This window comes from Colletotrichum gloeosporioides (genome assembly GCF_011800055.1).
Source record: "Colletotrichum gloeosporioides strain Lc1 chromosome Unknown consensus_88, whole genome shotgun sequence".
Lineage (NCBI taxonomy): Eukaryota > Fungi > Ascomycota > Sordariomycetes > Glomerellales > Glomerellaceae > Colletotrichum > Colletotrichum gloeosporioides.
Genome location: NW_025544733.1, coordinates 128,282 through 156,178, shown reverse-complemented (window position 1 = coordinate 156,178; position 27,897 = coordinate 128,282). Strand labels below are relative to the sequence as shown.

The 27,897-nt window shown below is 55.6% G+C and overlaps 10 protein-coding genes across 10 annotated transcripts; 5 read left to right on the top strand and 5 right to left on the bottom strand.

Annotated features, from left to right (window-relative positions):
* Window positions 1-728: 728 nt before the first annotated feature.
* On the top strand, window positions 729-2,844 carry GCG54_00001182 (uncharacterized protein; the record flags this gene model as incomplete). The annotated part of the gene is made up of 6 exons (XM_045401305.1): window positions 729-733; window positions 1,308-1,509; window positions 1,572-1,676; window positions 1,737-2,128; window positions 2,188-2,252; window positions 2,345-2,844. The coding sequence occupies 6 exons, from the start codon at window positions 729-731 to the stop codon at window positions 2,842-2,844; spliced, it is 1,269 nt and encodes a 422-aa protein (XP_045258238.1).
* A 508-nt stretch (window positions 2,845-3,352) lies between these two features.
* Window positions 3,353-3,949, top strand: GCG54_00001181 (uncharacterized protein; the record flags this gene model as incomplete). Its single annotated transcript, XM_045401304.1, has 1 exon — window positions 3,353-3,949. The coding sequence occupies one exon, from the start codon at window positions 3,353-3,355 to the stop codon at window positions 3,947-3,949; it is 597 nt and encodes a 198-aa protein (XP_045258237.1).
* Window positions 3,950-4,225: 276 nt separating this feature from the next.
* Window positions 4,226-9,559, bottom strand: GCG54_00001180 (Alcohol dehydrogenase patD; the record flags this gene model as incomplete). The annotated part of the gene is made up of 3 exons (XM_045401303.1): window positions 4,226-7,663; window positions 8,498-9,204; window positions 9,274-9,559. 3 exons carry the CDS (start codon window positions 9,557-9,559, stop codon window positions 4,226-4,228), a joined length of 4,431 nt encoding a protein of 1,476 aa, XP_045258236.1.
* Window positions 9,560-11,467: 1,908 nt separating this feature from the next.
* On the top strand, window positions 11,468-12,288 carry GCG54_00001179 (Short-chain type dehydrogenase/reductase; the record flags this gene model as incomplete). The annotated part of the gene is made up of 2 exons (XM_045401302.1): window positions 11,468-11,830; window positions 11,914-12,288. 2 exons carry the CDS (start codon window positions 11,468-11,470, stop codon window positions 12,286-12,288), a joined length of 738 nt encoding a protein of 245 aa, XP_045258235.1.
* A 163-nt stretch (window positions 12,289-12,451) lies between these two features.
* Window positions 12,452-13,800, bottom strand: GCG54_00001178 (Vacuolar protein sorting-associated protein VTA1-like; the record flags this gene model as incomplete). The annotated part of the gene is made up of 4 exons (XM_045401301.1): window positions 12,452-13,289; window positions 13,349-13,476; window positions 13,538-13,647; window positions 13,698-13,800. The coding sequence occupies 4 exons, from the start codon at window positions 13,798-13,800 to the stop codon at window positions 12,452-12,454; spliced, it is 1,179 nt and encodes a 392-aa protein (XP_045258234.1).
* A 962-nt stretch (window positions 13,801-14,762) lies between these two features.
* Window positions 14,763-16,264, top strand: GCG54_00001177 (putative protein disulfide-isomerase; the record flags this gene model as incomplete). The annotated part of the gene is made up of 2 exons (XM_045401300.1): window positions 14,763-14,915; window positions 14,981-16,264. 2 exons carry the CDS (start codon window positions 14,763-14,765, stop codon window positions 16,262-16,264), a joined length of 1,437 nt encoding a protein of 478 aa, XP_045258233.1.
* Window positions 16,265-16,394: 130 nt separating this feature from the next.
* On the bottom strand, window positions 16,395-19,158 carry GCG54_00001176 (Exosome complex component SKI6; the record flags this gene model as incomplete). The annotated part of the gene is made up of 3 exons (XM_045401299.1): window positions 16,395-16,908; window positions 16,980-17,179; window positions 18,253-19,158. The coding sequence occupies 3 exons, from the start codon at window positions 19,156-19,158 to the stop codon at window positions 16,395-16,397; spliced, it is 1,620 nt and encodes a 539-aa protein (XP_045258232.1).
* Window positions 19,159-20,402: 1,244 nt separating this feature from the next.
* On the top strand, window positions 20,403-22,048 carry GCG54_00001175 (Mitochondrial import inner membrane translocase subunit TIM50; the record flags this gene model as incomplete). Its single annotated transcript, XM_045401298.1, has 2 exons — window positions 20,403-21,383; window positions 21,437-22,048. 2 exons carry the CDS (start codon window positions 20,403-20,405, stop codon window positions 22,046-22,048), a joined length of 1,593 nt encoding a protein of 530 aa, XP_045258231.1.
* A 534-nt stretch (window positions 22,049-22,582) lies between these two features.
* Window positions 22,583-22,911, bottom strand: GCG54_00001174 (uncharacterized protein; the record flags this gene model as incomplete). Its single annotated transcript, XM_045401297.1, has 2 exons — window positions 22,583-22,667; window positions 22,721-22,911. The coding sequence occupies 2 exons, from the start codon at window positions 22,909-22,911 to the stop codon at window positions 22,583-22,585; spliced, it is 276 nt and encodes a 91-aa protein (XP_045258230.1).
* Window positions 22,912-24,274: 1,363 nt separating this feature from the next.
* Window positions 24,275-26,035, bottom strand: GCG54_00001173 (Protein TED1; the record flags this gene model as incomplete). Its single annotated transcript, XM_045401296.1, has 1 exon — window positions 24,275-26,035. The coding sequence occupies one exon, from the start codon at window positions 26,033-26,035 to the stop codon at window positions 24,275-24,277; it is 1,761 nt and encodes a 586-aa protein (XP_045258229.1).
* Between the last annotated feature and the right edge of the window lie 1,862 nt (window positions 26,036-27,897).

Here is a 27,897-nt window from a genome sequence, read left to right as displayed (position 1 = left end):
GTCTTCGCATCTTTCGCAAAAAGAGAAATAAAGTGGCACCACACTGAGGAAAAGGTTCAGTGTGAACAAGACAGGCTTGCTTGCATAGGGGATGCAACTAAGACGGTGCAAAAAGGAAGCATTCGCGACGAACCCCTCAACTGATGCCGGGGCCAGTCCGTTGAAGATGGCCTCTCTTTGGATGAAAGAGGATGCGAATATGCTTCTCTCCTCCGGACCCCTCTCATATGGAAGCTGTTAAGAGAAACAATTGGCACGCCAAGAGCCATCAATGCATAGATGGAGCGTGCGAATGTCACCATCGCTTTTCCAGATGCGGGCGATTCATCGCCGCACTCGGCCCCCAAATCGACTCAACTCGTCGAGTCCCCTCGTCCTCGTCGCAGTGGATTTGATTCCCTGTCACCAGCCTCGTGGGAAGCTGGTAAACTGTAAAGCGAGAGGCAAGAAAGGATCGGAAAAAAATGTCCTGTCTGTCTGGTGTTTGAGGAGGGGACCCATCACGACCCTCTCGTGGGCCCGAGGGACCCAGTTCTTTTTCTTCCCACGCGTGGTGAGCCCCTTGGCGGAAGGGATCCCCGAGGTTCGCTTTTCGGAGCTAATGCGGGGGAAGCCATTCCAGACAATGGGCTCGTCGGACGGTAACTGAACATGGCCATTTCACCGGCCACTAAGAGCACCAGCTAAGACCGACTTGGCTGATAGTGTGTGAGGCTGGATTACCCGAGATGTGGTATGCCCCATCTGCCGACATTTGCTGACAACCGCGGCCCTGAATCTTGGACACACACTCTGAGCCAAAGGCCCAAAGCCTCGAGGATGGAAAGCCGAGGATATCTAGGGGAGAGGGGAGGGGGCCCAGCCAGAAGGATTCAGGTCCCGCTTTCATCACAGCCCAACGCTGAAGATCGGTCTCCCATACAGGAAAGGCTCTGGTCGAACTCCGATGGAACCTGCCGGGGGGTGTGTACCGTGGATTCCGCAAGATGCAGGTCTGCACACACACTTGCGTGTGTGTGTGATGATCCAGGGGTGCGCGCACATTCGGCCTTCCACTCACGGCATGACTGACAGGGCCAGGCCGCACACATCACACGCAGGCACGCACGGCATGTTGCGTGGGAAGTTCCACTACCAAATTCGGGGGTGCATATCCATATCTTGAACCGGTCCCTCCATCTTCTCTTCTCGTCCGGTCCCTCTTGAAATGGAGAATCTCTAGAACGAACCGTCCCATTTTGTTGCGGCTCTTCTCGGCGCCAGGTCCCTCCTTGGACACGACTCGTTCGTTCGACCGCGTTTACTAGTATCGCATCGACATCATACGACTTCAATTCTTTCGATTCGATGGCGACGGCCGAAGACAATGAGAACCGCGGCCCCGAGCTGTTCGCCGTCGGCGTAACGCTCGTCACGGCCGCCGGCATAGCGATCCTCCTCCGATGCTATGCCCGAATCTGCCTCGTCAAGAACTTTGGATTCGACGACTACTGCATGTTGGCTGCTATGGTAAGGAGCCCTTCATCTGCATCCATCTGTTATTGGATCAGAACTGACGACATGGTTCTTAGGTTTTCTTCGCTCTCTTCGTTGCATGCGCACTAACGGGTATTCACTATGGAACGGGGCGTCATTACTGGGTATTGGAGGCACAGGATCGGGCAGACGCAATGAAGGTAAATTTCCTGAGGATATGCTAATCGCCTCAAGGGATGATTGCTAATGTGCATTATTAGTTCTGGTGGTTTTGCTATCTCTGGTACTGTCTGTCGATGATCTCGTCCAAAATCTCCATTGGCTGGTTCCTGCTTCGAATTACCGTCCGAAAGATCGACATCTGGATCATTTACTTTGTCATGTTCTGCACCGTCTGCACCGGCGTCGTCTTCTTCTTCGTCACTCTGCTCCAGTGCCAACCGATCTCCTTCTTTTGGGAGCAGTACACCGGCGCAACCGACGGACACTGCATCAACATGGACGTCATCATCGCCCTCACCTACCTCTACAGCGCTTTCAGCGTCATTTGCGACTTCACTTTTGCGATTCTCCCCATCATTCTGATCTGGAAGCTCAAGATGGACCGCAAGACGAAGATTGCGTTGATTCCCATCATGGCCATGGCCTGCATGTTCGTGATACCCCTGAAATCTTGTTTGCCTGGAACTCTCGGCTGACCTTTTCCCCCAGTGCCAGCGCAGCCGTTGTCGTCCGCATGCCTTTCGTCAAGGACTTCAAAAACATTGATTTCTTGTGTAAGTCCCACTTTCTTCCTCTTTCACTCACGATCGGGGTATCCCACGATCGAATTTAAGGTTGGTCAAGGTACTGACTCGCGCTCCCGCAGATGCAACCGTAGATATTGCAATCTGGTCCACCACGGAGCAGGGTCTGGCCATCACGGCGGGCAGCCTTGCGACCCTCCGCCCGCTGTTCCGCATGGTCGGGTACCGACTCGGCTTCACCTCCATGGGTCCCTCCGCGCTCCACGACTCGGAGCGCGGCAACCCCTCCGCCATGGGCGGACACCTCAAGGACGTCAGCAACAACAGCAGCGCCAGTCGCCACCAACGGCGTGGGCCGTTCAGTCTCACCACCTTCATGGCCAAGGACGACACCGAGGCCCACGAGCTGGGCAGCAACAGTGACCAGGGCGAGAACCAGAACAAGTTTTCCTCGGGTAAGCGCCGCGTGTGGGAGTCGCAGGGCAAGCGCGACAACGAGAGCGAGACAGAACTGACCTTTGAAGCCTCCAAGGAGTCAAGTCAAGGGGGCGAGAGGGGGGCCGGTGACAACCGCGATATCGTAGTCGTGCAGACCTTCTCCTTGAGGGAAGATCGGTTGTAGATGTAAACTTATTGTACCTAATTAATGAACGTAAAATAATCCACCAACTTATGCCGAGGAAACGGTCAAAGGGGCATAGAAAAAGCAATTGACAAGCACGCTCGTTTTATGAATCCTGGTGCAGATCTCTTGCGTGTGTTTGCTTGTCAAAACAGTGCGATCGATCATGTTCCGAGTGGACGCCACGAAGCTTGATGACAGAGCTGTGACAGAGGCTGGCTGTTGTGTAACATGCACTCGCTCGGCGTGACTCAATGGGAATATCGCCACGTTGCCTTGTCTCGGGTGTCCTGCCAGTGCGAATGGTCTCGGCGGCCATGAGCCATACCCGCGGAGACTTTCGGATTTTGACAAGGCATCGAGATATAAGAGATCGCTGTTTCCTTGGAGCGAACATCAAAGGAACTTGGACCAAGTCACACTCAGAAATATTCTTCGAATAATTGCATTGAGTCCACTCAAAAGACTGTATACGCTGCAGCAAGTATAACCACTCGGGTCCACCACAATGGACGAAGAATTAGTGGGAAACTCCTTCCAGTCGGGAAGGCTCATCTTCAGGGCTATTGAAGATGACGAGGACGACAAGAGGTGGTTTCACGAACAGATCAAAAACGACCCGGTCGGGTTCGCACTTGGAGATTCCAATGTATTACGGCCGCAGACAAGACGCCGCAGCGATTCACTGCTTCTAGAGATCCAAGGCTTCCTCCTGGGCGTCATCATCTGTCTACCCGCCGCAGATGAAGCCGCAAGTCCACAACCAATCGGCGTGGTTGCACTCAACGATGAGGCGGGCGATAATTACCGCCATCACCATCGCCTCGCAGTCCTCAGCATCTCCATCGCGAAACCGTATCGAAATCTAGGTTATGGCGCTGAGGCAATCAACTGGGCGGTCGCCTGGGCCTTCCAAAAAGCCAACATCCACTCCATCAGTCTGGGCTGCGTCGAATGCAACGACCGCGGGAAGCATCTGTACGAGAAGCTGGGCTTCGTTCTAGAGGGCCGTTACCGCAAGTCGCATTTCCACGAGAGACAATGGTGGGATGTGCTTCTGTACTCAATGTTAGAGGATGAATGGAAAGCATTGAGGGGACAGTAGTGGAGGAGGTTTCCAATGGAAGCCTGTGAGAGTCAATCAGGTCGCCCGCATTCCATCTGGTATCACTATCATGATCTCGTCCAAACTTAGATCGTTCAGATATCTCGAATTCCAAGACATCGCCCCATGTTCATTGTACAAGGTCATGAATGGGCTCGAAGATTCATGACTCCCATTCGTTCCAGCGTACCGACAGCTTGGTTTACCGTACCAGTCGGTCCAGGCCAGAAGAGTTCAAGGCGCCCATTAGGCACATGAGCACAGTGAGGATGCGGCCTACCCACGATATTGGCTGTTCGTACCCATCTGCTGCGCCAACGCAGCCTCCAGGCGGTCCATTCGCATGGCTTGAGCTTTAGCAGACTGTTCCTGTTCAGCCATGCGACGGTTGAGTCGCTGCTCCAGTAGACTAACCCGGTTGCCCAGGGTGCTGAACTGTTGGTCTAACGACGTCTTGCTTACTTCGACCAATGTCCTACAGTTGCCGATTAATGTGGTGTTGGTTTGGATAGCATCCTCCATTCTCGTCAGACGTTCTTCAACGGCAGGGCTGATTATGCTCTGGTTTTTCAACCCACTTTCCAACTTGGAAAGCCTGGCATTCATGCTTTCATCCATGCTGTTCCGCAATAATTCCACCCTCGCCATCACCGCCGCGAGATGTTTGCCTGTTGTGGCCAGCCGGTCATCGACCTCCTCTGCAAACTCTTGCTGCCGGTATTGTAACCCTTTGAGGGTCTTCGTCGTAGCTTTGGCACTTGCGTCTACACGTGAGATACGGTCATCCGCGATCTTGATTCGGGTATCAAGCTTGTGGTCCCGATCAAGCTGTTCCCTCTGTTCTTTTCGTATTGTCGCCACTGATTCAATGTCTAGTAGGCGCGCCCGAGTTTTGTTGGCTTCTTCACGTTGAGTCTGCCAATCTCTTGCTTCGTCGGTAGTTTGACGACACGATTCAACTTCCTTCCGGAGTGAAGAGAGGTCTGCAGCAAATGTATCAAGTTTCTCCAATGCTGCCTGGCATTGGGACGCTGTGAAAAGGGTAAGATCATTGTGAGCTTTGTGGACATCACGGGAGAGGTCGCCAGACTCCCGGACAAGCTTCATCTGCTCTTGAAGCGCTCGGATGTTCTCGTCGTGCTCGACAGTCGTCCTATCAAAATCACCAACCGCCTTTTGAAGAGTGTGAAGCTCGTCTTTGTGCTCGCCAAACGTGGCTTCAAGGGTTTTAACGTTCGCGGACTCGCGTATAGTCTTTTCAAGGCTGTCGACGACAGTCTTGAGAGAATGGAACTGGTCCCTGTATTTGCCAAAGTCGGTTTCAAGAGACTCAACTTTGGTGCTGAACTCGTCGTTCGTTCCCTGAAGGCTGTCCACTGCGTTGGCGACTACTTGAGATTGTTGGCTTTGCTGGTCAACCTTGCCTTCGAGTGAGTCAAGCATGGCATTGAACACGTCGTTCATTTTCCTGAGGCTGTCGATTGTTTTGGCGACTGCTTGAGACTGTTCGCTTTGCCGGGTAACCATGGCTTCGAGTGAATCAAGCGTGGCTTTGGACTCCCCGCTCGTCTTGTCAAGCCTGGCAGTCGACGCTCTTAAGGAGTTTAGGATATTCACATGCTCATTCAGCTTCGTCGTCGAACTCTTGGTGAGTTGAGCAACGGCCTCCTCCATGGAGCTCAGTCTTCCTAGATTCCCGTCGACTTTGGAACTTAGAATCGTGAAAGCCGCATTGTGGACACTAGTTTTGCCCAACTGGCTAGTCGTCTCTTCTGATTTTGCAAGTCTCAGTTTGACAGTGTCAAGCTCAGCCCGATAGTTGCCAATGGTCGTTTGTAATTGACTGGCTTTTGCCTTAAGGTCTTGCAACGACTGCGTCATGTTTTCGTCCGCTCCCGCCTTGTCTTGGAGAGATTGCAGCAACGTCTCCTGAGCGTGAGCAACAATCTTGTTGTGATGATCATCGAGCTGTCTGTGGTAGTCGTCTAGCCGCTTATGATGGTTGTCAAGTTGGCATTTTTGGTCGTCAATCTGCTTCTGGTGGCTGCCAAGCTGATGCGACTGAAGGCTAGATTTCCTCTCAAGATCATCCACCCTTTGCTCGACAGATTGAAGCGCCTCGCTTTGCTTACCAGCGTCTTCTTGGAGTAATTGTAGTGCCTCTGCATGAGCATTGGCCTTTGAGGGGCCCGGCATTGTCGCCTGCTCGCCGACATTGCCGTGGGACTGGGGCGATTTGAGCTTCTTCTCGTGCTCGCTAACCTTTGTCTTGAGGAAACCCAGAGCTGTTTCTTGCGTGCCTGTTTTTGCTTCGAGTGAACAAAACTTGTCCTTGTGATGGTCCGACTTTGCTTCAAGAATGCTCAGTTGTTTTTCGTGGGCGTTGGTCCTCATTTCGAAGGATGATAGAGAGCCCCAATACTGGCTGGTTCGCGTCTCGAGACTGCCCACTCTCTCTTCATTTCTGCTGGATTTTGATTCCAGAGAAGCAAGCTTATCTCGATGGTCATTCGTTCTCGTGTTGAGTTCTAGAAGTTGGACTCCGTGTTCGCCGGCCCTTGACGCATGAGAATGAAGCATATCAGCATGTTCTCCGGCCTTTTCTTCGAGATACTGAAGCGTATCTCTGTGCTCTCCAGCACGTTCTTTGAGAGAATCAAGTCGATTCTCATGCCTAGTTTCAAGGTCTTGAATATCACTCCTGGCCCGTTCAATCATGGCGACCAGTTGATGTGATGTGTGCTTCTCAGTGGGGCCAGATCCTGATTCGGGATGAGTTGCGTCCGCTTCCAAATCCTCAGGAGCTGGACTAGGTGCTCTCACCCATGGGGAGGATAGATCGTCCTCTATGCAACGGCGCTTGGTGGGAATTGGATCGAGGTCGTCGGGGTGAGGCTTGCGCTTCTGGGCAGGGTTTCCCTCCGACTCGATGAGCTCGTCGACAGCCACTTCGGTGGTGTTTGGTGTCAAAGGCCTAGAAGGGGGAGAGGGCGGGGTTGGGGGGTCGTTGTTCCGGGGAGGAGGGGCCATAGATGTTTGGGTAGACGACTGGTCACGGTCATAGCCAGTGCTCTGAGAGCGAGAGCGCAAGCCTTCGCCTTTGATTCTGAAGGGAGCAGGGGTGCCTCGATCTTCAGGAAAGCGACCAAGAGTAGGGGGGTCATCAGGGTCGATGAGGAGAGAATAGTCGCCGTATTGGAGGAAGCGGTCCCAATCAGCATTAAGCCTCTCCCATTCAGCGGTGATGTCGTCTCTCCTGGGCCACCTAGGCAGGGGAAGGTCGCCACCGCGGGATACCCAGGCGTCAATGAGGTCGGTCAAGAGATCCTCATGGCGCCTTTGGATGTGGCGGTTGTTGAGGTATGTGTGGCGACGGTCAGCGTAAAGGTTGACGATGAATTTGGTATCGGACGCATTGGTTCCAGTTCCCCACTTGAGGCGGACGAATTTCCAAAAGTTGTCATGGTCGAAGGAGAGATGCTGTGCCATGAGCAGGAGGCGGAAGAGGACGACGAGATTGATCCAGATGGTGCGTTTGCGATAGTGGAAATCCTTGGTTTCGTCTGCGCCTTTGGGGGGCTTGTCATACTTGCCGCCCAGGCGTCTCACGTGGATGGGATTGAGGAACAGAGCGTTGGACTTGATGGGATCATCGGGCCAGGGGAGGACTGCCAGGGATACGCCGCTGATGAACCAGATGTCCTGGGGGGACCTCTGGTGGTAGTCTCGTTTCACCATTTCAACGGTGCAGCCGGAGGCTCTCCAGCTCCAGCGCGGGTGCCGTGGGACGAAGTGACGACTGGGTCGTGGTGGCGGATGTCGTTTTGAGATTCATAGAATGAGATGTGAGAAGGGCCGGATGGATGTGTGGAGGGACGGGGAGAGTGGCCCGATTCGACGTGGTGGTGGTGGAGGAGGTGTAGGGTGTGGTGCGTGGTGTGGATGACGGGAGAATGAGACATTGGAGGAGTTGGGGCAGCCGGTGTCGAGGTCGCGGAGGTGGATGAAATTCTTCACCTCTTGACAGGGGGTCGCGGTCACGGTCACAGCACCCGACAGCACCTGCTGGGCGCAATCAAATCAAATCAAATCAAATCAGCCTGGCCCACGCGTCACTGTGCCCCTCCAGTATCGACCACATTGCTGCCCAACAAGCTTCACCTGATGACCGAAGACGGGAAGCTTCACAGTGCCAAGGGCAGGTGTCTTCCCGCCCAGCACCTCCCTTCAACCATGTTACCTCATCCATTATAATGTAAAGTAGGTAAGTACGGAGTAGGCCGCTAGGTAGCTCCTTCCATCGGTGCATGTCCCGGTCTCCGGCCCCGCCGTTCGTCCAATTTTTATTTTATTTTCGGTCTCTCATATCACTGTTTTTCCAACACACTCACACACACACACACACACGCGCGCGCGCGTTCGCTGCCATTGTTACCCCAAACACGGCAACTTGCAAACCGTTTGCAACCAACGACAACAGACGGCATAATTACACACTAATTACAAAGTGCCTGTCTACTCCATCACCAGCACACTACGGAAACGCACCGTGTTCGAAATCATGTGCTCCGACGCCTTCCTCGCCTCCGCCAGAGGAAACTTCTCGACCATGCACTTGACCCCGTGAGTCGCCGCAAAGTCGAGCGCCACCTCCGTGTCAATCTGATGTCCGCTCGGCCACCCGCCCACCGACTTGCCGCCGATGATCAGGTCCACTGAGTCCACCTCCAGCTTCCCGACCGGCGCCAGCACCAGCAGCTTGCCCCCGGGCATCAGTCCGCCAGTGAGAGGCGAGATGGCCTTAGCGTGAGGTGCCGTCGCCACGATCAACGCCGCACCCCCGAGCTCCTGCAGCCTCTTGACTGGGTCCTCCGCGCTGGTATCAATGTACTCGTGCGCACCCAGCTTCGACGCAAACTCCTTCTTGGACGACCCCGAGCTGAGAACCGCCACCTTGTACCCCATCTTGTTGGCGTACTGCACCCCGAGGTGGCCCAGTCCGCCGAGACCCTGGATCACCACGAGGCTGCCGTGCTCGATGCCCTGTTTGCGGATGCTGTTGAACACCGTCACCCCAGCGCAGAGGAGCGGCGCCGAGTCCGCCGGGTCCATGTTCTTCGGCACCCGGACGACGGCTTCCGCCCGGAGAAGCACGTACTCGGCGTACCCGCCATCCATCGACACGCCGTTGACCGCCGTGTTTTGGCATGTCTGGAAGAAGCCCTTCTGGCACTGGGGGCATGTTCCATCGTGGCCTGTTGAAGCAGCCGACTGTCAGCAGAGGTCTCTCTCTGTTTCCTACTTATCCATGGGAAATGTCTTACCTCCGTGCCAGGCACCTCCGACCCTCTCTCCGCCTTGGAATCTTGTTACGCCATCGCCAATTGCCACCACATCGCCAATGATCTCATGGCCAGGCACTCGAGGGAACAAGCCGTCACCAAAGCCTCCCTCCTGGACTACCACGTCGGAATGGCAGACGCCGCAGGCCAGTACCTTGACAAGGACCTGGCCTGGGCCGGGCTTCTTCAGCTCCTGGTCGACAATCTCAAGCGGTGCGCGCACCGACTTGATCACGGCCGCCTTGTACGTCTGCGGGAGGGAAGCCATGTTCGGTGCGGTTCGTGGAGTATGTGATATGAATGATTAGGCGTTGCAATTGAACGCTCAAGATCAAGCTGAAGATGTGGCTTGATAACTAGTTTGACAATCATTCTAGAAATGGCCGGACTAGATTGTCTTTATATACTAGAGGGCCAGCCCACGAACGGGCATCTAGGTCTATCGGTCACCACCACGTAGGCAGAGACTAACTCCAGCTCCAGGTTACCAATACCCCTCATTACAACACCATCAGGCAATCAATGACAAGGATCTTTGGCGCCTCCACAGGTAACGGAGACTCCGGCTAGACATGGGGTGCGAGCATATTTTGCCATATTCGTCTGGCACCTACATTTACGTGGCACCTTATCGGGAAGATCTAGATAGTCGCATCTCTTCATTGGCTAGTTGCTTATGAATCTTGCTCATGAACTGTCAGTCTAGCGCATGGGGCCGAGAAGAATGACTTCAAATGAGCTTTTTTTGACTGGTTGATCGGATATCAAGTCAAGATCTTGGAACTTCATAGCTTGAAGTGACGTCTGGTCTTCAGTTGCGGCCTCGTCCCGTACACTGAACCCCGGCGCAGCTCCACCTCCGCCGTGTGCTCCGTGGGCACCGTGGGCTCCATGGTCTCCGGGAACAGGCCAAGTGTCAAACCCGCCTTAGTGCGCGTGAGGTTTTGCTGTTAAACTCTTGGCATCGTCTCCAGATGTTCTACAAGAGCATTATAATTCCGCGCCAACTCATGCAATCCCCCTCCTAACACCGATGGCGGCTAGGACTTACAGCTTAACCAGCGATGCAAAGTCCTTGGTGGGTAGCGGTGACAATCGCCAAGTGTCTAAACAAGTGAGGGGTGGCTTTGGTCGTCGAGAGTCCAGAGCTTCGGATGACATCAACAAGACCGAATTTCTTCATCACCCCTCAAATGAAGGTCCTAACGCCGACGGAATAACCAAGACCAAGCGTAAATCCAGCACGCCAACTAAATCTAACACCCGGGTCACAGCCTTGCTGCAACCATGTCGTCCGGCCCCAGCACAAGTCATTTCCAAATATGAAGCTGTCGGGCCAGGATGTTCAAGCACGCTGATCATGTCCGTGGCGGAAGGGATCTCCCGGCTCGGGAATCGAGGTGTCCAGATCGCCTCTCATATCCTCCTTAATCCCGGACGCCAATCACATATTGATCCCTCGTCGGGCTTACAGCTCACCTTTCTCCAAACCCGACAGTGACGGACCAGAGCCGTGGGAGCTTGGATCAGCCCCAGAAATCCAATTTATTGATTCAGCCCAGGTAGGTACGTCATGGACATCAAACCGCCAGCCCTATCGGACCAAAGTCCATCCCGTGCGAGCTGATCCAAGCTCCGTCTTCCACAGCACTTGGATCTGACGCTTCACTATCAAACTAGTTCGCGGCTCGGTCTCAACAAAGGTCCAATCCGGCAATTCCTAATCCCCGTCCGAGACATGGCTACCTAATCGACACAAACAGCGGGGTTATCCGCCCTGCTACGCCCACCGAGCCCTCCCACGCAAGCTCGGCCTTTCGCGCGTTGGAACAAGCCTTTCACTAGCGAAGGCATGCAGCGCGTGCATGGCTCCTAATCCACATGTTCGGAAACAGATCAGCGCTGCCTCGCTGAGGTACCATTCCTTTCTCCGACGATGGAGCTTTGTTCGTTCCTTCGACGTAGACGCGATTGGGATGACTCGCCCGTCGCGCTTGCGAGCGCCTCTGCAAGCAGCATCCATTCCATATAAGACCCCAAAGATCCTGCCAAGCTCTCGTGATGAATCCTGTTCTGTAGACTTAAGCGACAACAACCCAGCCTGGTAATCCTTCGTGCCATAAGCACACGACACCTCTCCGCAAACCCACCAAACAACGATCCATTAGCTGTCAACATGTCGCTCCAAGACAAGGTCATCGTCATCACCGGTGGCTCCAAGGGCATCGGCCGCGCCATCGCCCTGTCCGCCGCCTCGCAGGGCGCCAAGGTCGTCGTCAACTACAGCAGCGACTCCTCCGCCGCCGACGAGGTCGTCTCCAAGATTGGCAGCGACCGCGCTATCGCCGTCAAGGCCGACAACTCCAAGATGCCCGAGCTGCAGAAGCTCGTGGACGCCACCGTCGACAAGTTTGGCCGCATCGACGTGCTCATCCCCAATGCGGCGCTGATGCAAATGCGCACCGTCGAGAACACCACCGAGGAGGATTTCGACATCATGTTCAACACCAACGTCAAGGGCCCTTATTTCTTGGTTCAAGTATGACTTTTCCCTCTCATCTTTGGGGACTTTAATGCGTCAATTACACCAAAGCCCGCTGTGACTAACAATGTCCTTCCTAGAAAGCGCTCCCCCACATGTCCGAGGGAGGCCGCATCATCCTCCTCTCAACGACCGTCCTCGCATCCAGCAGCCTGCCTCCCAACTACCTCCTCTACGCTTCTACGAAAGGCAGCATCGAGCAGATGACCAAGTACATGGCCAAGGACCTCGCTTCAAAGGGTATCACCATCAACGCCATTGCCCCTGGCCCCACTGGTACCGACCTCTTTTACAAGGACAAGACGCCAGAGATGGTGCAGCGGGTCACAAGCATGAGCCCCTTCGGCAGGATCGGCACACCAGAGGAGATCGCAGACGTCGCCATCTTCCTCTCTGGAAAGGGTTCATCATGGGTTACAGGACAGGTTATTCGTGTCAATGGCGGAACGGCCTAGGGTTGAGACTTGGAAAGTGTATGCTACGCATTCAGTGCTGGTGAAAGTATAGAAATATTCCCATTGACGACTGGCCTTGGTTCTCCAAAGCCTGTTTGATTCCATCGCAATCCTGTGTCGTTGTTGTCTTCTTCCTCTCTTCATGCATATGATTCTAGCTTTATTACTGCGCTCCCAGGGCCGCGAGCGCATTGCGAAGCTCCTTGACAGCCGTCGGGACATCTTCAAAGTTGAGCGCGGAGATGGCCCACTTTGCATGCTTCTGTGCCTTGGGCAGATCCAAATCATCCATTGGCCCGTTGTTGGGAGTCCAAGAGTTGTTCGAGATGGGCACGACGGGCGCCTTGGGCTGCTGCGGAACGGACGGCGGGGGCTTGAACTGTGGAGCGGCAGGCGGAGGTGTCGGCTTTGGTATTTGCGGTGGCTGCCACGGAGAGGCGGGGTTGGCAGGGCTAAAGGAAGGCGCGGCGGAACCGGCAAAGGGCGACGGGGCCGAGGCGGCGTTTACTGCCGCACTATCGTTGGCACCAGTTTGGCTCAGGGGCGACGGGGGGAACTGTTCGGGAGGGTCAAAGTAGCCCTGGTTCTGCGGTACCGAAGGGTTTACATCGTTTCCTGAGGGAACGGAGGGCAGGTCAAGCACGCTCGACTGCGCAGGCTGGGGCTCGCTCGGTTCTTGTGGTGGGGCCGGGGCCGACGGAGCTGCGGCCTGTCTGTAGAACTCGGTTTCCGGGTCGTCCTCGACGGTGGGAGCTGGCGGTGGCGATGCCAGTCCCAGGACCTCGGGATCGTTAGGGTCCAAAGAGGGAAGAGCTTCTTCGGGTTCTGGTTCTTTGGGGTTCGATTCGTTGGGATCCTTCCCCTCCTTGATGGCCTTCAATATGCGAGCAGCGTTCCACTTTGCGTACTTGACCTTCTTCTGTGTCTCGTCGTCGATTTGTCCCCAGATATTTCCCAGCAGGAAGAACGTCGCAGCGGCATCATAGGTATCAGCGGTTTTCCTGATAAGACGCATCCGTTAGAGTCTGTTGGGGAATAGGACTTGCCGGAGACTGCATACCTGGTAACTTTGTTCGCGCGCATAACCTTCTCTGCGCGGTCGAATGTCTCCTGGGCAAATTGCTCGACATAGGCTTGTCCGACGGTATCGTCTGTGATGGCTTCTTCTGCAGCATTTTCGGTTTTCGTCTATTGCCGCGTGTTAGCGGTATGAATCTCGAGTATGTTCCAATCCAAGATAACTGCTTACCCTCTCAAGACGGTCCATCAAGTTGGTGGTGTAGGCCAGACTCTCGTCGTCGACATTGTGCAATTGCTTGGCCAAGATCTGGTTGATAACCCAGTATTCGCCTAGATGCGCTGTCAGCCTCGGTGGTCGGTGAAGGTGCGGCGGACTCCATGGCACGCACACCAGTAGGTAACTGCGGGCTTGAAGTCGCGCAGCTGGTTTGCGCGATTGATGAATCTCGTGATATCGGCCTGTCGCAGGCTATCGGGGATTGGGTCGGCCATAGTGGGCTAGGAGGGCGGGTTGCGGCGGGCAAGCCCAGGTGTTCACAGCTCGCAAGAGACACGGTGAGAGTTGAAGATGCGTTGGATGCGTCGAGCGGGAAGAAATCGACGGGATCTCGGGGGCAGAACGCTCACGGGCCGGACATGCGACGAGGGGTGCAATGCCGAGATGTTGGAGACATGTTCTTGGACCTCGCGCATACCGCTGAGCGTCGACCATCCCCACTGTACGTACATGGCATCACTGGCGGGGAAGGTGGTCACCGGATGCAGAGAGATACATCAGCCATGTACCTTCCTCCTTGCTTGTTGCCTGGGGTGGAGGGAAGGTACTGGAAGCTAGGTACAGTATCCGTAAACCTACCGTCCCTGCGCGCGCCACACCGTTCAGCTATCCAAGCCTCAATACGTTCCGACTTCCTGGTCGATGGTGTGGCTCAAGCTCCAACAGCTCGTGTGGGGTCGTGGCTTGCTTCTCTCCCTCAATGCACAATGCACGGTGCACTGCAGAGGAGAGCAGTCAATGGCTGCCTGTCATTGACTGGAAATTTCCACGGTTCCATTCACGCTCGAATTGAGCCTGGCAATCGGACCAGGCCATGCGCCTAGGTGAGGGGTTCGCGTCTCACAGTTCCACGCTGGCCTCTTTCCCAAATTGAGAAAGATGCCAACTTGACACCTTTTTTCTTTTTCTTTTCACCAGCTTGCTTCCCTTCTTCGTCCCAAAGTTCCCCATCCCTACGGGTCTTTAAATGCAGACGACGTTCTCTTGAGAGCTGCCCTTCCGGCCGAACCTGAACCTAGTTCCAAGCTCGAACACACAATTCCTCCCACGCCTCCTGTCCAAATCTCTCTTTCCCATCCCCCCTCTCTTACACCATAACCAACTAAAATCTTCCTGGCGTCACATCCCTTCAGACCCCCCACTCAGGTCACTCCTCAACTCGACCTTATCCACCGCGATGCATCACCCCACACTGCTCGCCGCCGCCGGCGTTGCCGTGCTGTCAGCCCTGCCCGGAGTCAATGCCGGCATGTACACCAAGAGCTCGCCCGTCCTGCAGCTCGACGCCCGCAGCTACGACAAGCTGATTGCAAACTCCAACTACACCTCGGTATGCGCCGCCACCCCTGCTGACCAATCTCTAGCCTCCGTTCGCTGACTTACACACCCAACCAGATCGTCGAGTTCTACGCTCCCTGGTGCGGACACTGCCAGAACCTCAAGCCCGCCTACGAAAAGGCCGCCAAGAACCTCAACGGTCTCGCCAAGGTCGCCGCCATCGACTGCGACGATGACGCCAACAAGCCCTTTTGCGGCGGCATGGGCGTCCAGGGTTTCCCGACTCTCAAGATCGTGAGACCCGGCAAGAAGCCCGGCAAGCCCATCGTCGAGGACTACCAGGGCCCCCGTACCGCCACCGGCATCGTCGAGGCTGTCGTCGACAAGATCACCAACCACGTTAAGCGCGTCACCGACAAGGACCTCGACTCCTTCCTCGAGGGCGACAAGCCCAAGGCCATTCTGTTCACCGAGAAGGGAACCACCAGCGCCCTCCTGCGCAGCGTCGCCATTGACTTCCTCGACGCCGTCAAGGTTGGCCAGGTTCGCAGCAAGGAAGCTGCTGCCGTCGAAAAGTTTGGAGTCAAGTCTTTCCCTACTCTGGTTCTCCTGCCTGGTGGCGACAAGGAACCCATTACCTACGATGGAGAGATGAAGAAGGACGGTCTCGTCAAGTTTATTTCTCAGGTCGCCGAGCCTAACCCCGACCCTGCGCCGGCCAAGGACAAGAAGAAGGCCGAGAAGAAGACGGAAAAGAAGGCCGACAAGAAGGCCGACAAGAAATCCTCTGCCAAGCCCGCCGCTGCCGAAGAGGCATCCCCCGAGCCCGAGACGCCTACCGAGACCCCCGCTACCCAGGAGACTCCCGCTGCTCCTGCCACTCCCGCTATTCCCGTCATCGCCACCCCCGAGACTCTCCAGAAGGAGTGCCTCAGCCCCAAGTCTCACACCTGCATCCTCGCCTTTGTCCCGACCAAGGAGAACGAGAAGGCTCAGAAGGCTCTCGGCAGCCTTGCTGAGCTCGCCCACAAGTACGCCAAAGGCCAGCGCAAGATCTTCCCATTCTTCTCGGTCCCTGAGGAGAACATCGCCGGCGCCTCCGTTGTTAAGGGCCTATCCCTCAAGGGCGATGTCGAGATTGTTGCTCTGAACGCTCGTCGCAACTGGTGGAGACACTACGACGGTGACTTCGACCTCGTAAGCGTCGAGAACTGGGTTGACGCTATCCGCCTGGGCGAGGGTGCCAAGAAGAAGCTTCCTGAGGGCGTGGTTGTCGAGGAGGTTGAGACCCCCAAGGAGAGCACTGAGTCTACTGCGGCCACTGAGCCAACGCCCGAGCCGGAAACTGAGGCTCCCAAGGAGGAGGCGTCTGAGGCCCCTGCTGCGCACGACGAGTTGTAAACAAAAAAGGCCTGCATGATGTTCTGTACGCATGATTAGCTGGAGATGTACCATAGCAATCGGTAGGGAATCTGACCGTTGATAATATTATACTTTCCACCGTCGTAATGCATCATCCGCTGCAATAATCCTATGACTCCATCTCCAGATCCAGACCAGTTCCCTTCTCCGCCGCGCCCTCCTGCACCATCTGCCTGCCCTTCTCCTTCACTACCCTGTCCATGAACTGCCGCACCTGCTTGCAGCCATCTACGCCCACAGCCAGCATGCCCTCCAGACGGCTGACCTGCACGCGACTCTCGCAGACCAGGACGGCAACGCGGTCCGTCAGACCAAGTGTTCCCACCGTCAGGTACGGCAACTCCTGCTCCTCCTGCGTGTTCAAATCCAGCAGAGGGTCGGCGCCGTCGTCGGCAGCGGCGTATGTTGATGTCGAGCCCGCAGTGCATGCGGCAATGTAGTCGGTCATGGGGATACCCGCGTCAATCAGGGCGAGAGTCGAGGCATTGAGCAGCGCAGCCAGCAGAGAGCCGTCCTGCGACAGGACGTGCAGCGAGATGGAGATGCTGCTGTGGGGGAAGAGATGGGTGTGGAGGTTCGCGGCGACAGCCTTGGCGATGGCAGCCTCGAGTTCTTGGTTGCGCCTGCAGAGACAAAAAACAGTCAGTCAATCAGTGCATACATCGTCGCATCTCGAATTCAAGTTGGCACCCACTTGTCATTGCGACCGCGCTTCCTGCGGTCGACTGAGCTGAAGCCGGCAACCACAATGTTGACATTGACGGCAGCGTCCTTTGTCTGACCACCCGCGCCTCCGCGTCGCTGGGGTTCGCTCGGTCCCGTCACGACGCACATGACCTTGGTGTGTCCCATCTCGAGGTAGCTGGAGCCATCTGCGGCCTCCTGGGTGCGGATCTGGGCGTGCAGGCGTCGGAGCTCGTTCCAGCGGCGGCCGTCCACGCGCAGCAGCGCCATGGAATATGTTGATGTGTCGAGAGGCATCGTCGTGTGTTGTTACTATCGTCAATTCCGGGGGAAAGGGATATTGTTGCGAGCTACGTGGTGTGCCGGGAAACTCGATAACAGACGATGTCGCGCGCAGACCAAGCCAAAATTTTGGAAAGCGTCAATCCACCATGGCACTTGCCGCCTGCGAAAGCACCAAGTGGGATGGTGAGGTGGGGCCCCGGCCGCACGGCGTCGGTATCGGTGCCCCGTCCTCCGCGATGCACGGGCCTTTGAACCCCTAGGGCGGCCCTGAGCCCAGCTCATGGAAAGTCAAGATTCAAGATTCAAGACAGGCCCGCACTGTCCCTTCCCCAGATCGCGGGGAAGCTGCCTTACCCTGCCCTCCATCAACTGCAAGCCCAGAGCTACAGAAAACGGGAAAGGTCTTGAAACTCAAGGCCGAGTCGAGCATGGATGGTGCAAGTTGACGTGCAGGCCACACGGCACCTCGTCCGACCAGCAACCCATTGGCGGGATCCGAAAACGCGGGGTAGCGAGAGTTAATGCTGCACCTAATATCCGGAACGCTTCTGACGGGACGGTCCATCGGAGGATTCAGCAGACCACGAGACCCAAGCCGCGAGGTGGTCTGACCAGGAGGAACATGTTGCGCGGCCGTCGTCTGTGTCGCCTGAGTACGATCCCGTCCCCTTTGCGGGTAGATTTACAGGTGATCACTGCTCACATACATCTCGTCACATCGGCAGATCAGGTACACCCGCTGTTAGTGATAAATCATGTTTCTCGTTCCTCGTCATGCTACAATTACATACAATCTCGTCGCAAGAGAAGAATGCGGTCGACCGCTGTGGCCGCCGTTATGATCCAGTTTAAACCCAGTGCTTGCATTCCAGCCTGTCCCGTGCCGTACCGAATCCGTAAAGCCAATCCCAGAGTTGCGAGTGAATAGGAAATGAGAGCTTCAAAGTGCGTGAGATGGACTTTCACCATCGTCACTACGCCATGACCAAGACGCCTACGCTGGACGTATTGAACTCCGTAGGCGGCGGCACCAGGACAAGGTTGCTGCTGGGCTGAGGCTCGTCGTCAGGTCCATCGGTCCATCCTCGGTCGGGGCCCCAGCGAATCTTGCGGTTGTTCGCCGCAGTTATTTCGAGGAGCCCTTTCATCATTGCACCCGACTTCTTAACACTTGGCCACGCATCAAAAGTGACCGTGTCAAGCCAGGGCATCTCGTTCATGACCTCTGTAAGGAGGGATCGACAAAAGCCTTCGTAAAAGCCGTCTGAACGGCGGAATCCGTTGAAGATACCGTCGCTGGGGTCGCATTCGACCATGACCAGGAGCCGACGGACGTTGACGCATTGCTGGAGTCCTAGAGCTGGGGTAACTATCCATCCTCGCGGCGGCTTGCTCCAGCCGGGACCGAGTCGCAGCTCCAACGAGGTGATGTGGGATCGTGAGGCTGGCTTCATACGGGCCAGCAGCGGCTTCTTAGTCTTGAAGTACTTGCCCGGGTGAGTGGGAAAGATTCGGAACGAGCGGCTGCTGTAGAAGTAGTGAGAGACTTCTTGGTATATAGTACGGCAAACCCTTTGAATGCCGAGCTTTTTGTGGTATTTCTTATAGTTGTCCGGGTCAAGATCAATGACCTTGCCATCGCCCTCGAAGTAGTAGTCGTATACCTTGAGGCGAAGTTCGGACGGCAGTGACATGAAGGGGAAGGGCTTCGCCTTCCGTCTGGCCTTCTTCTGCTCAAGAGAGAGTGCGCTCATGGGCAGGTTATTCACCTCGCTGTCCCAATCCGCTTCGGAGGCATATGTCGAAGGGTAGGCGGAACTCAGTGGTGTTGTGAGAGTTGACGAAATGGGCGTAGGATCATGCGACGGACCCAGAGCCCGGGAGACCTTGACACGGCGAACCATCATGGCGGATTGCCGTAGTCGTTCGAAGGATCAATGGCAGATTTCGAACGGGATATCGGTGACCGGGAATATCTTGGGGCGAATCGTAGAATCGGTCGTCGATAAGGAGGACGGGAGTGGCGGGGTGGCGGGGTCTTTGTCGCGCAAGGGTATCTAGCGGCAGTATGTGCAGAGATTTCAATAGCGATGCGGTGCAGTGTTTAGGCGAAGCAGGTTAAGAGGCAGTCTGGAAGGACGCGAAGAATCACAGAGGGTGGTCCCATTGTGATCGTGGCATCGAACTTGGGGACCACCCTCTAGAATTCACCACGCGTGACAGCCATGGTGACGGTGTGAAGAAGCGGGACGGGGATGACTGAAATGGTTTGGAATTGGGCGGAGGCTATGGCGCTATGTGTCGGTTCTGCCGGTGATGGAAAGTCGAAGGATCCTGCTCTTCGAAGTAACCACGGAGATGTAGGTGGGAGAAGAAGTAGATGAGACAGATCGGGGTCGAGCTCAGTATATGTGAGGGGAAGAGGAAGACGAGGTGTGGAAAGCGCAGCACCTCAGCTCATGCATGAAGGTCACTGCCAGAATACCAGACGCTGCCAGCACCAGAAAGACCGGAGACTGGACGCTGGGCTGCAGCGCTGCAGCACCGGGACAAGGTTCGCACGTGAGCCCCTGCTGGTTTAATTGACTAAGCCTGATGGGCCGGGGCCAATCAGCTGAGGGCAGGCCAAAGTGGAACGGCTTCTGCACCGAGAATGACCTCATTGGGCCAGACGGACGCTGGGCTGCCTTAGTCATTCAATGTCGGAGAACGGATCAAGTTCGGCGATAAGCCACTCAGTTGGACTGAGGAGGAGCTTGGACTTAGGCAGCCAGGCCCAATCAGAGCTCCAAATTCAACAGAAACCTTCCATGACGGAGTGGGGTGACTCGCCGATGTATCCCTCCGGCACCAGCTGCGCGCAAGGGTACTTGTATGCGCTACGTAACTTTGCACCTGCCAAAGTGCAGGTCAGTGTGTGAGGAGGAGGTGGTGCTTCCCTCTGTGCCTCTCAAAAATTTCTAGTGGCTTCGTCAGGAATATCGCCAGCCCACTCCACCTGCTCCAACCTCGACAACGCCCGCCAGGCCTTTCTTCGTTGTCGGCGCATCACCTCCACCGCCCCTTGTTCGCGACTTACGATTGAACCATCGTTGGGTCTTTACACCCTTGCACATTCATATACGCCGACATTGGCCCTTGAGACGTCATGCTGTCAAGGGCAGCTCGGTTCGCGCGCCTGCAGCCCTCTGCGGCGCAGCTGTATCGCCCAGTCGCAACACCACTTACGAGACCCCAATTCGTGGCCGCAACATGGAGCAGAAACTTCGCCCAGCAGAAGAAGCCAAAGAGCGCCTCCGGATCTGCCTCCAAGCCCGCTGATACCCAGAAGCCTGCGGACTCAACACCCGAAACCACATCACCGAAAGCTTCAACCAACGCCTCCGATGCCGAAGCTAAGACAAATGCCTCCGATGCGACCGAAGCCCCCGAGGAACCCACACCGACCGGCCCTCTCCCCGATTTGACGCAGGGCATTCCGTCCACTCTTGCCTACGAGATGTCCGGCGCGACCAACAAGGCTGCCCTTGCTGCCATCGCCGAGGAGGATGCTGTCGCATCAGGTGGCGGCCGTGGCCGCGGAGAACTCCCCGATTCAGCATATGTCTCCTCAACAGACAGGAAAAGACAGCAGCTTGCCAACCGCATGTATCTGGCCTTCCTTGGTTTCACTATTACTGGTGCGATCTACCTCGGCCGCAATTGGGACGACGAGATCGAGGCCAAGAGGCATGCCGAGGACGCACCCAACGGCTGGGGATTTGGGGAGTGGTGGAACAGAGTGAAGGCGCGCACAGGAGACTTCCTCAACTACTACCAAGAGCCCGCCTTCGAAAAGCTCTTGCCCGACCCGGATCCGTCCTTCGAGCGTCCCTACACTCTGTGCATCAGCTTGGAGGACTTACTTGTCCACAGCGAGTGGTCTCGTGAGCACGGCTGGAGAGTTGCTAAGCGCCCTGGTGTCGACTACTTCCTGCGCTACCTCAGCCAGTACTACGAGTTGGTCCTCTTCACCAGTGTGCCCTTCGCTATCGGCGAGCCCCTCGTCAGGAAGCTCGACCCTTACCGCTTCATCATGTGGCCCCTCTACCGCGAAGCAACCAAGTACAAGGATGGAGAGTTCATCAAGGTATGCGTTTGTTCTCTTGTTCGTTTCTGCGACCATGGCTAATTCAACCTCAGGATCTTTCCTACCTTAACCGTGACCTGTCCAAAGTGATCATTATCGACACCAACGAGAAGCACGTTCAGCACCAGCCGGAGAATGCCATCGTTCTTCCCAAGTGGAAGGGCGACTCTTCAGACAAGGAATTGGTCGGCTTGATCCCTTTCCTCGAGTACATCCACACGATGCAATACGGCGATGTTCGCAAGGTCCTCAAGTCCTTCGACGGCAAGCACATTCCCACCGAGTTCGCGCGCCGTGAGGCCATCGCTCGTGCCGAGTTCCAGAAGCAGGTCGAGGCCAAGAAGAAGAAGGCTCCCTCTGGCATGAGCTTGTTGGGAGGTATGCTAGGCCTGAAGCCCTCTAACATGAGCCTCATGGTCTCTCCCGACGGTGAGCAGAACCCTCACGAGGCTCTCGCCCAGGGCAAGATGCTCCAGGATATCGCCCGTGAGCGTGGACAGCGCAACTACGAGCTTCTCGAGAAGGAGATTCGCGAGAACGGCGAGAAGTGGCTGAAGGAGGAGGCCGCCATGCAGGAGAAGATGCAGCAGGAGGCCATGCAGAACATGATGGGCTCTTTCGGCGGCTGGTTCGTGAAGAGTGACGACCCCAACAAGAAGCAGTAAAAGGGTGGACACTCCGCTCAAACCAAAGCTAATGAGCACAAGCTGTGCATTTTTACACTACACCTTTCTTCTCTCCTCTTACCAAAATTACTTGTACTTGTATTATCGGGGCGGGTTCCGGCGATGGAGAGGCGCCACAACTTGCATATAGACTTGACGACGCGTGGGTCTGCGCATGTACGAATCTCTGTATACTACCCTTACCTCTAGGCCACCTTGGAGAAGCTGGTTTAGCCAGCTTGGTGTATCTATCTGAAGATATTGAGTTCTCCAACACAGTTTTCGGTCGTGATGCACTGAACCTTCTGAAGCGAGTGTATCTGATATTGGACATGACGAAGAAAAGCATGCCCGACGCCAGTTTGTCTGGTTCATCTCATGTCCTCTGGAGGCAGTCGTCCAATCCTTACTCCTAACCATCAGCGATTCTCTGGTATCTGGTATCTCGACGCAAAATGATTCCCTCAAAGACAACGTTAATTCCCCAACCATCACCAACCTGACACCTGAGCTTATCCCACCCACGCTTGCAGCCTAGTTTCTTGAGTCCTCCTTGGGTGGGTAAAGTCCCTGACGTCTGCACTCCTCGCAATTGGCATTCGAATAGCATTGGAATTTCCTGATATCCAGGTCAGCGTCAAAGTTCTTTCATATGATGTAGCCCGAACTCACTCTTCTTTCGGGACCTTGTCGCAGTCGCAGGATTTCGTGCACCACTCAGAAGTGATTTGCCGGGGCAAGAGCTTCCCCGCGGCCATGAGGGGGTCAAACTCCTGCGCGGCTCTGGTGTCGGCCTTTGTAGTTGGCGCGGCAAGGCCAAGGCCGGCGAGGACGGCGAAGATGGTGAGGTGGGAGATCTGCATGTTGATGGTGTTGAGATATTCTCGAGGCTGAAGGTATATCAGAAATGAATTGGGCGTCTTTGGGATGAGAAGCGTTGAAGTGACAGTGTATGCTGTAGTTCGTCTTGTAATGTGTCTGGATGTCTTGACTGAATCTCCCATCTCAATACGGATCTTTCTTCAGTTTATATACTCTTTCTGTGAGGCTGAAAAGCAGATGTCGAGCCTGAATCTCACTCAGCCTGGATTATCGCCGAGATAGAAAAGGATCCCTAGTTCCTCTCTCACCTGTCACCGCCTCATCACCTGTCCGCTGTTTGCTTCAGCCTTCAGCGGCCACCAGCAGCAGAAGCCTCTCTTCCAAGACCTCGTGACGGCCCAACGTTGACGACCTCGGCGATATCAACCCACCCCACCCTGGTCTCGATCTGACCGGCGTGAAGAGCAGATGACAGACGGCGACAAGATTTCGATAGCGCAGCTGTCCTGTGGCGCGCGGCAGCGTCGTACGGGGCGCACAATGCAGTGGACAAACACATGGCGGGGTAGCAACTGCATGCATGACAGACGACTTATAGACGCGAGCTCTGGGCCCGGTATACAGGGCAACCGGTAAGGGAGAGAGAGGCGCACGCCAGATGTGCATGTTCTACTTGCAGCTCGTACCGCAGAAGACTTCGCTCGTGCGACGTGACAAGAGGCGCGTTGAACCGGGGGCCAGGTCCGTGAAGCAAATATCCGGCTGGCATGAGGTGATATTGCACACACATGCACACATCTCCAGCCTCCCTGCTCGGCAGCGGAGGCTTACCGGCCGTGGCGCAGTAGTCCACGGGCTCTCACAGAGTGGTACGGGGAGCACATGGCCGGTGTCGAGACATGGCGGGAGCGTCGAGACCTTGCCGCGGTTGGCCAGGCACGCTGGGTCATTTGGAAAACATTCAGCTGAGAATCGTTACCCCTCACATGTGCTTGCGAGCCACAAATGCGCACACAGGACTTTTGAACGTTGCTTCCTCACCTCATCAGCGGTGAGAGGTTCTAGCATGCGACGAGGCTGACCGATACAACGAAGGCTGCGGTGCTGCATCAAAACGGCGAGATCCTGGGTGCACAAGATAGCCAGAGCTCGGCTACCGAAGACAGGAGCTCTAGAACGATGCTACGAGGCACAAGTCTTCGGAGGCAGGTACGCTGACTTGTGTAGAACGCTGGTAACATATGATGGCATGATTTTTGTGGACAACGGCTAAGGAATGTGGTTTGAGGGAAACATGCCAAAGGCGAATTGCAACGCAGGCGTGAACAATGTGACAAAATGAGGTGCTTTACTAAAAATATGAGACAGGCGTTGCCCTGCCGGGTATTTGAGCAACACGAATGACTACGATGATTTGGCCTCCCCGTTCTCTATCGGTTTCTTCGCTTCGCCGTTGGAGTGCACCACGCCATTCGGAACAGTGCCGTTCGATTTTGCAGATCCGTTCAACTTGGCCGGTGGTGCTTGCGGCTTGTTCGCCTCCGTGACGAGCAGAACGATGTAGGCGACGATGCCAACAATCGCCGCAAAATCCAAGCTGTGGACGAACCACCAAAAGTGCTGCGTACCCAAGGCGCACGTCGCGTATTCAAACTTCCAACTCCAAGTCTCCTCGTCAAACCAAGCGCTGAGGAGTCCCGCATTACCGCCGAAGTCGCCCATCATGCTCCTGACCGTGATCTCTCTCAGTCCCGGCGCACCAGGGGCCCCGACAGCTCCCCGGCCCTTGGCGGTCGGCCAGCGCTCAACCTCCCACCTTCTGTCGCTGAGCTCGCCTTGCGTCTGATTGATGTAGTGGTACGTGTCACAACCCTCGTGATCGTGGCCGTTAAGGATAACGCCCCGACGACCTCTCCCGTTACCGGGGGCATCAGGGTTGCCGCTCATGCCAAGGAGGCCCTCCAAAAAGCCCTTGCTAGCGTCGTAGGAAAGTAGATTCTGCTCCTTGACACCCCCACCGTCGTGCTCGCCGTGGAAATCGAAGAAGGGCGAGTCAACGCAGACGCCTTCGGGCTTGTACAGCGGGATGTGGGTCAAGATCACGGTGAAGTGGCCGTTGTATTCGACAGCTGCCGAGGTCTCAATGATGGAGTTGATGAAGGCGTAGGTTTGATCCTGCAGCGAGGTGTCCTTCGCAGGGGTGTCCAAGTTCATGTCGTTCAAGACGATCACGCGGATCTCGGGAGGTAGCCGGTCGGAGTCGGGGTTTTTCTCGTCGTCCACCACAGTAGCATTGAGGTTCGGGTCTTCGATAGGAAGCTCGAAGCGCAATTCGTAGTTTGCCTTGCCAAACAGGCGTTCGAAACGTCCAAAGCGGTCCTGGTTGATGTCGCCGGCATAGCCAATGTCGTGGTTGCCAGCGACGTTGATGACACGACGCGACCATACCGGAGACGGCTCGCCAGATGGGGAGAGGTAGTCGGCGAGCTCATACTCCATAGACGGGTACGCAGCTACATCGTCCGGGACACGCTCGGTGCCTCGCATAACGCGGTCCCAGTACCTGCGGCCACGGCTCCGGAATTCTTCAATGCCAATCCATTGGCTACCCAGGAGGTCGCCAAGCACAGTGACGTGGGTAGGGCGAGTCCACCATTGTACGGTTCGGTAGATGTGGGCAAGGTAGAAGTCGTTGCCGAATATGTCTATCCGCTTGCGGAGGGACTCGAGCTCGTTGAAGACGTCCTCGAGAAAGATGTCGATTACATCGTGTAGCGACTGGCGGACGCGCTGCCGCAGCGAGTTTGGTGCCTTGAAGGTCACTTGGGACCACCAGCTCCTCGCGTGAGGGAAGGCAGGGCCGGGAATCCTTCGGATGGCGGTGTCACCCTCGAGTTGGGGGTCGCCCAGCGCAAGGAGTCTGAAAGGAGCGGGTCGGGAGTCTGTCGATCGGAGGGGGATCGGCAAAGGGAGGTGGTGTCGCGCAGCTTCGATGAAGGCAGCCTTGCTGTCGAGCTCGACGTCGTTGCTGCTGCTGGTGGTACTCGGGGCGACTGGGAACGCGCAGCCAAGGAAGACGGGATAGAGATAGAGATAGAGGGTCGAGACTACCGCCAGCGGGATGATCAGGCGGAGGCCATGGCGGAGGATGGCCACGAGGGACATGTGGCTGGCAGCATCAGCAGAGGTCGGCGGCGACTCTGCAGCTGTGGTTGTGACGGTCCCCCTTTTTCGTGGGTTCTGGTGTCGAGTTGTTTTCTGGGAAGAGGAAGAGAGGAAAAAAAGTTGAAACCAGGAGCTCCTTCGACATTCGACGCTGGATGTCTGGAAAAGGGGTCCAGATGGGTACAGTGACGCTTGCCCAATGATCTCACTGTGTCTGGGGCTGTTCAGTGGAGACATGCAGGCCCCTGTCCGCTGTATTTTTCTAGCGATCGCGGTCCAGACCACCGACGTCATCTGTCTCGACACTGTGCGAAGCTGCTTGCATTTAGACTCGAGGAGTGTCTTAGTCGACTTCATGTGAGGTTATGAAAACAGTTGTCAGGCTGCAGTATTTCTTTGCTGCGATGTTTTCGGGCAATGAGACTCTCAAGTAGGCTCATTGCCCATGTTTGATGCCCGGTCAGCAACACCGCGATTTTCTCGCGATCAGTCACCGTTCATTCCCTAGAATCGTCGGGCTGTATACTTCCTGTGCCAGACAAGCTATTGGTGTTGGATACACAGCCAAGTCATCGTTAATCCGGCGAATAATACATGGAAACATGTTGATTGCAACCTGGTACCTTCAGAGGTCTGGTTCTGGTACCAAGGTAGGGAGACGACCCAAGGCTGGGTGGGGAGCCTGATCCAACATGCAGCCGCACAGCTTTTGTCGAAAGCCGGGCCATGTTCAAACAATATCAAGAGCTAGTCTACTAGGGTATCCTTGTTACAGCCATAAGAACCTATGCTGTAGATACACTTCGAGAGTAGAGTTGTTAACCGCTTCATCGTCGAGAGCTGATGCAAAGTTTCTGCTCTCCAGCTCCCTGGACTGCATCGTGTTGGTACCCTCATCAAGCTTACAGCAGACCTATCAACCAACCTTTCACTCCTTCGCTTAACTACTAGCTACCGAGCATTGTATTGGGCGCCGACTCGCTGTAAGCGCATCTACCCATTTTTATGCCCCAATAAGGAGATAGATAATATGGCTACCCCGCCTATGGTTATCTGTCTGCTGACCGTAAGTCGGCGGGATAACCCTATCGTCACACTTGCTACATAACGCGAAGCCACAGGCGATACCAGTCCCTCTGTTCTAGATCAACGCCTGAACGCGGTATTACTCACAGCTTCAACAGACGTTATGGCTTTCGAGACATCCCAGCCTTCTGGACCGATGGCGGATCACGAGCAGGACCTAGCAAAAGAGTTGGAAGACTATCGGCCACGTCGAGCGCAGAGATACTTAGACGTCAATGTTCTGCTACTCTCCTGGGAAGGGGGAGATGAGTACTTCACGCAGGAGACGGTTGAAGTGGCCGAAATGTTCCGCACCAAATTCAACTATGCTGTCCGTCGGTTCGATATTCCCTCGGCAGATACCCACCGCCTTCTGAATTTACATGTAGCTCAATTCATTGAGCACTTTGGCGGCCAGGATAAGCTCATCATTGTGTATTATGGAGGTCACGGAGGTCCGTCAGGCCCGAAAGACTCTGCGTGCATCTGGGCAGCGTGAGTTGCCTTTCCCCTCCCTTTGAAAGCATTTACGGTCGTGCGCCACTCCGGATAACATGCTGATTTGCTGTACGATCTCGTGGTAGCCTTCCCTCGGGAGGTCCAGAAGTGGACTGGTCCATCATACAGCCTCAATTCCTCGGTGCTGGTTGCGATGTTGTCATTCTCTTGGACTGCTGCCACGCTGGACAGGCTGTGAGAAACAGAGTGTCCCACACCGTCGAGTTCCTGGCGGCAACAGATAAAGATCAATTGACGCCCACAGGCAAAGGAAGATGGCCTTCATTTACTCGTGTCCT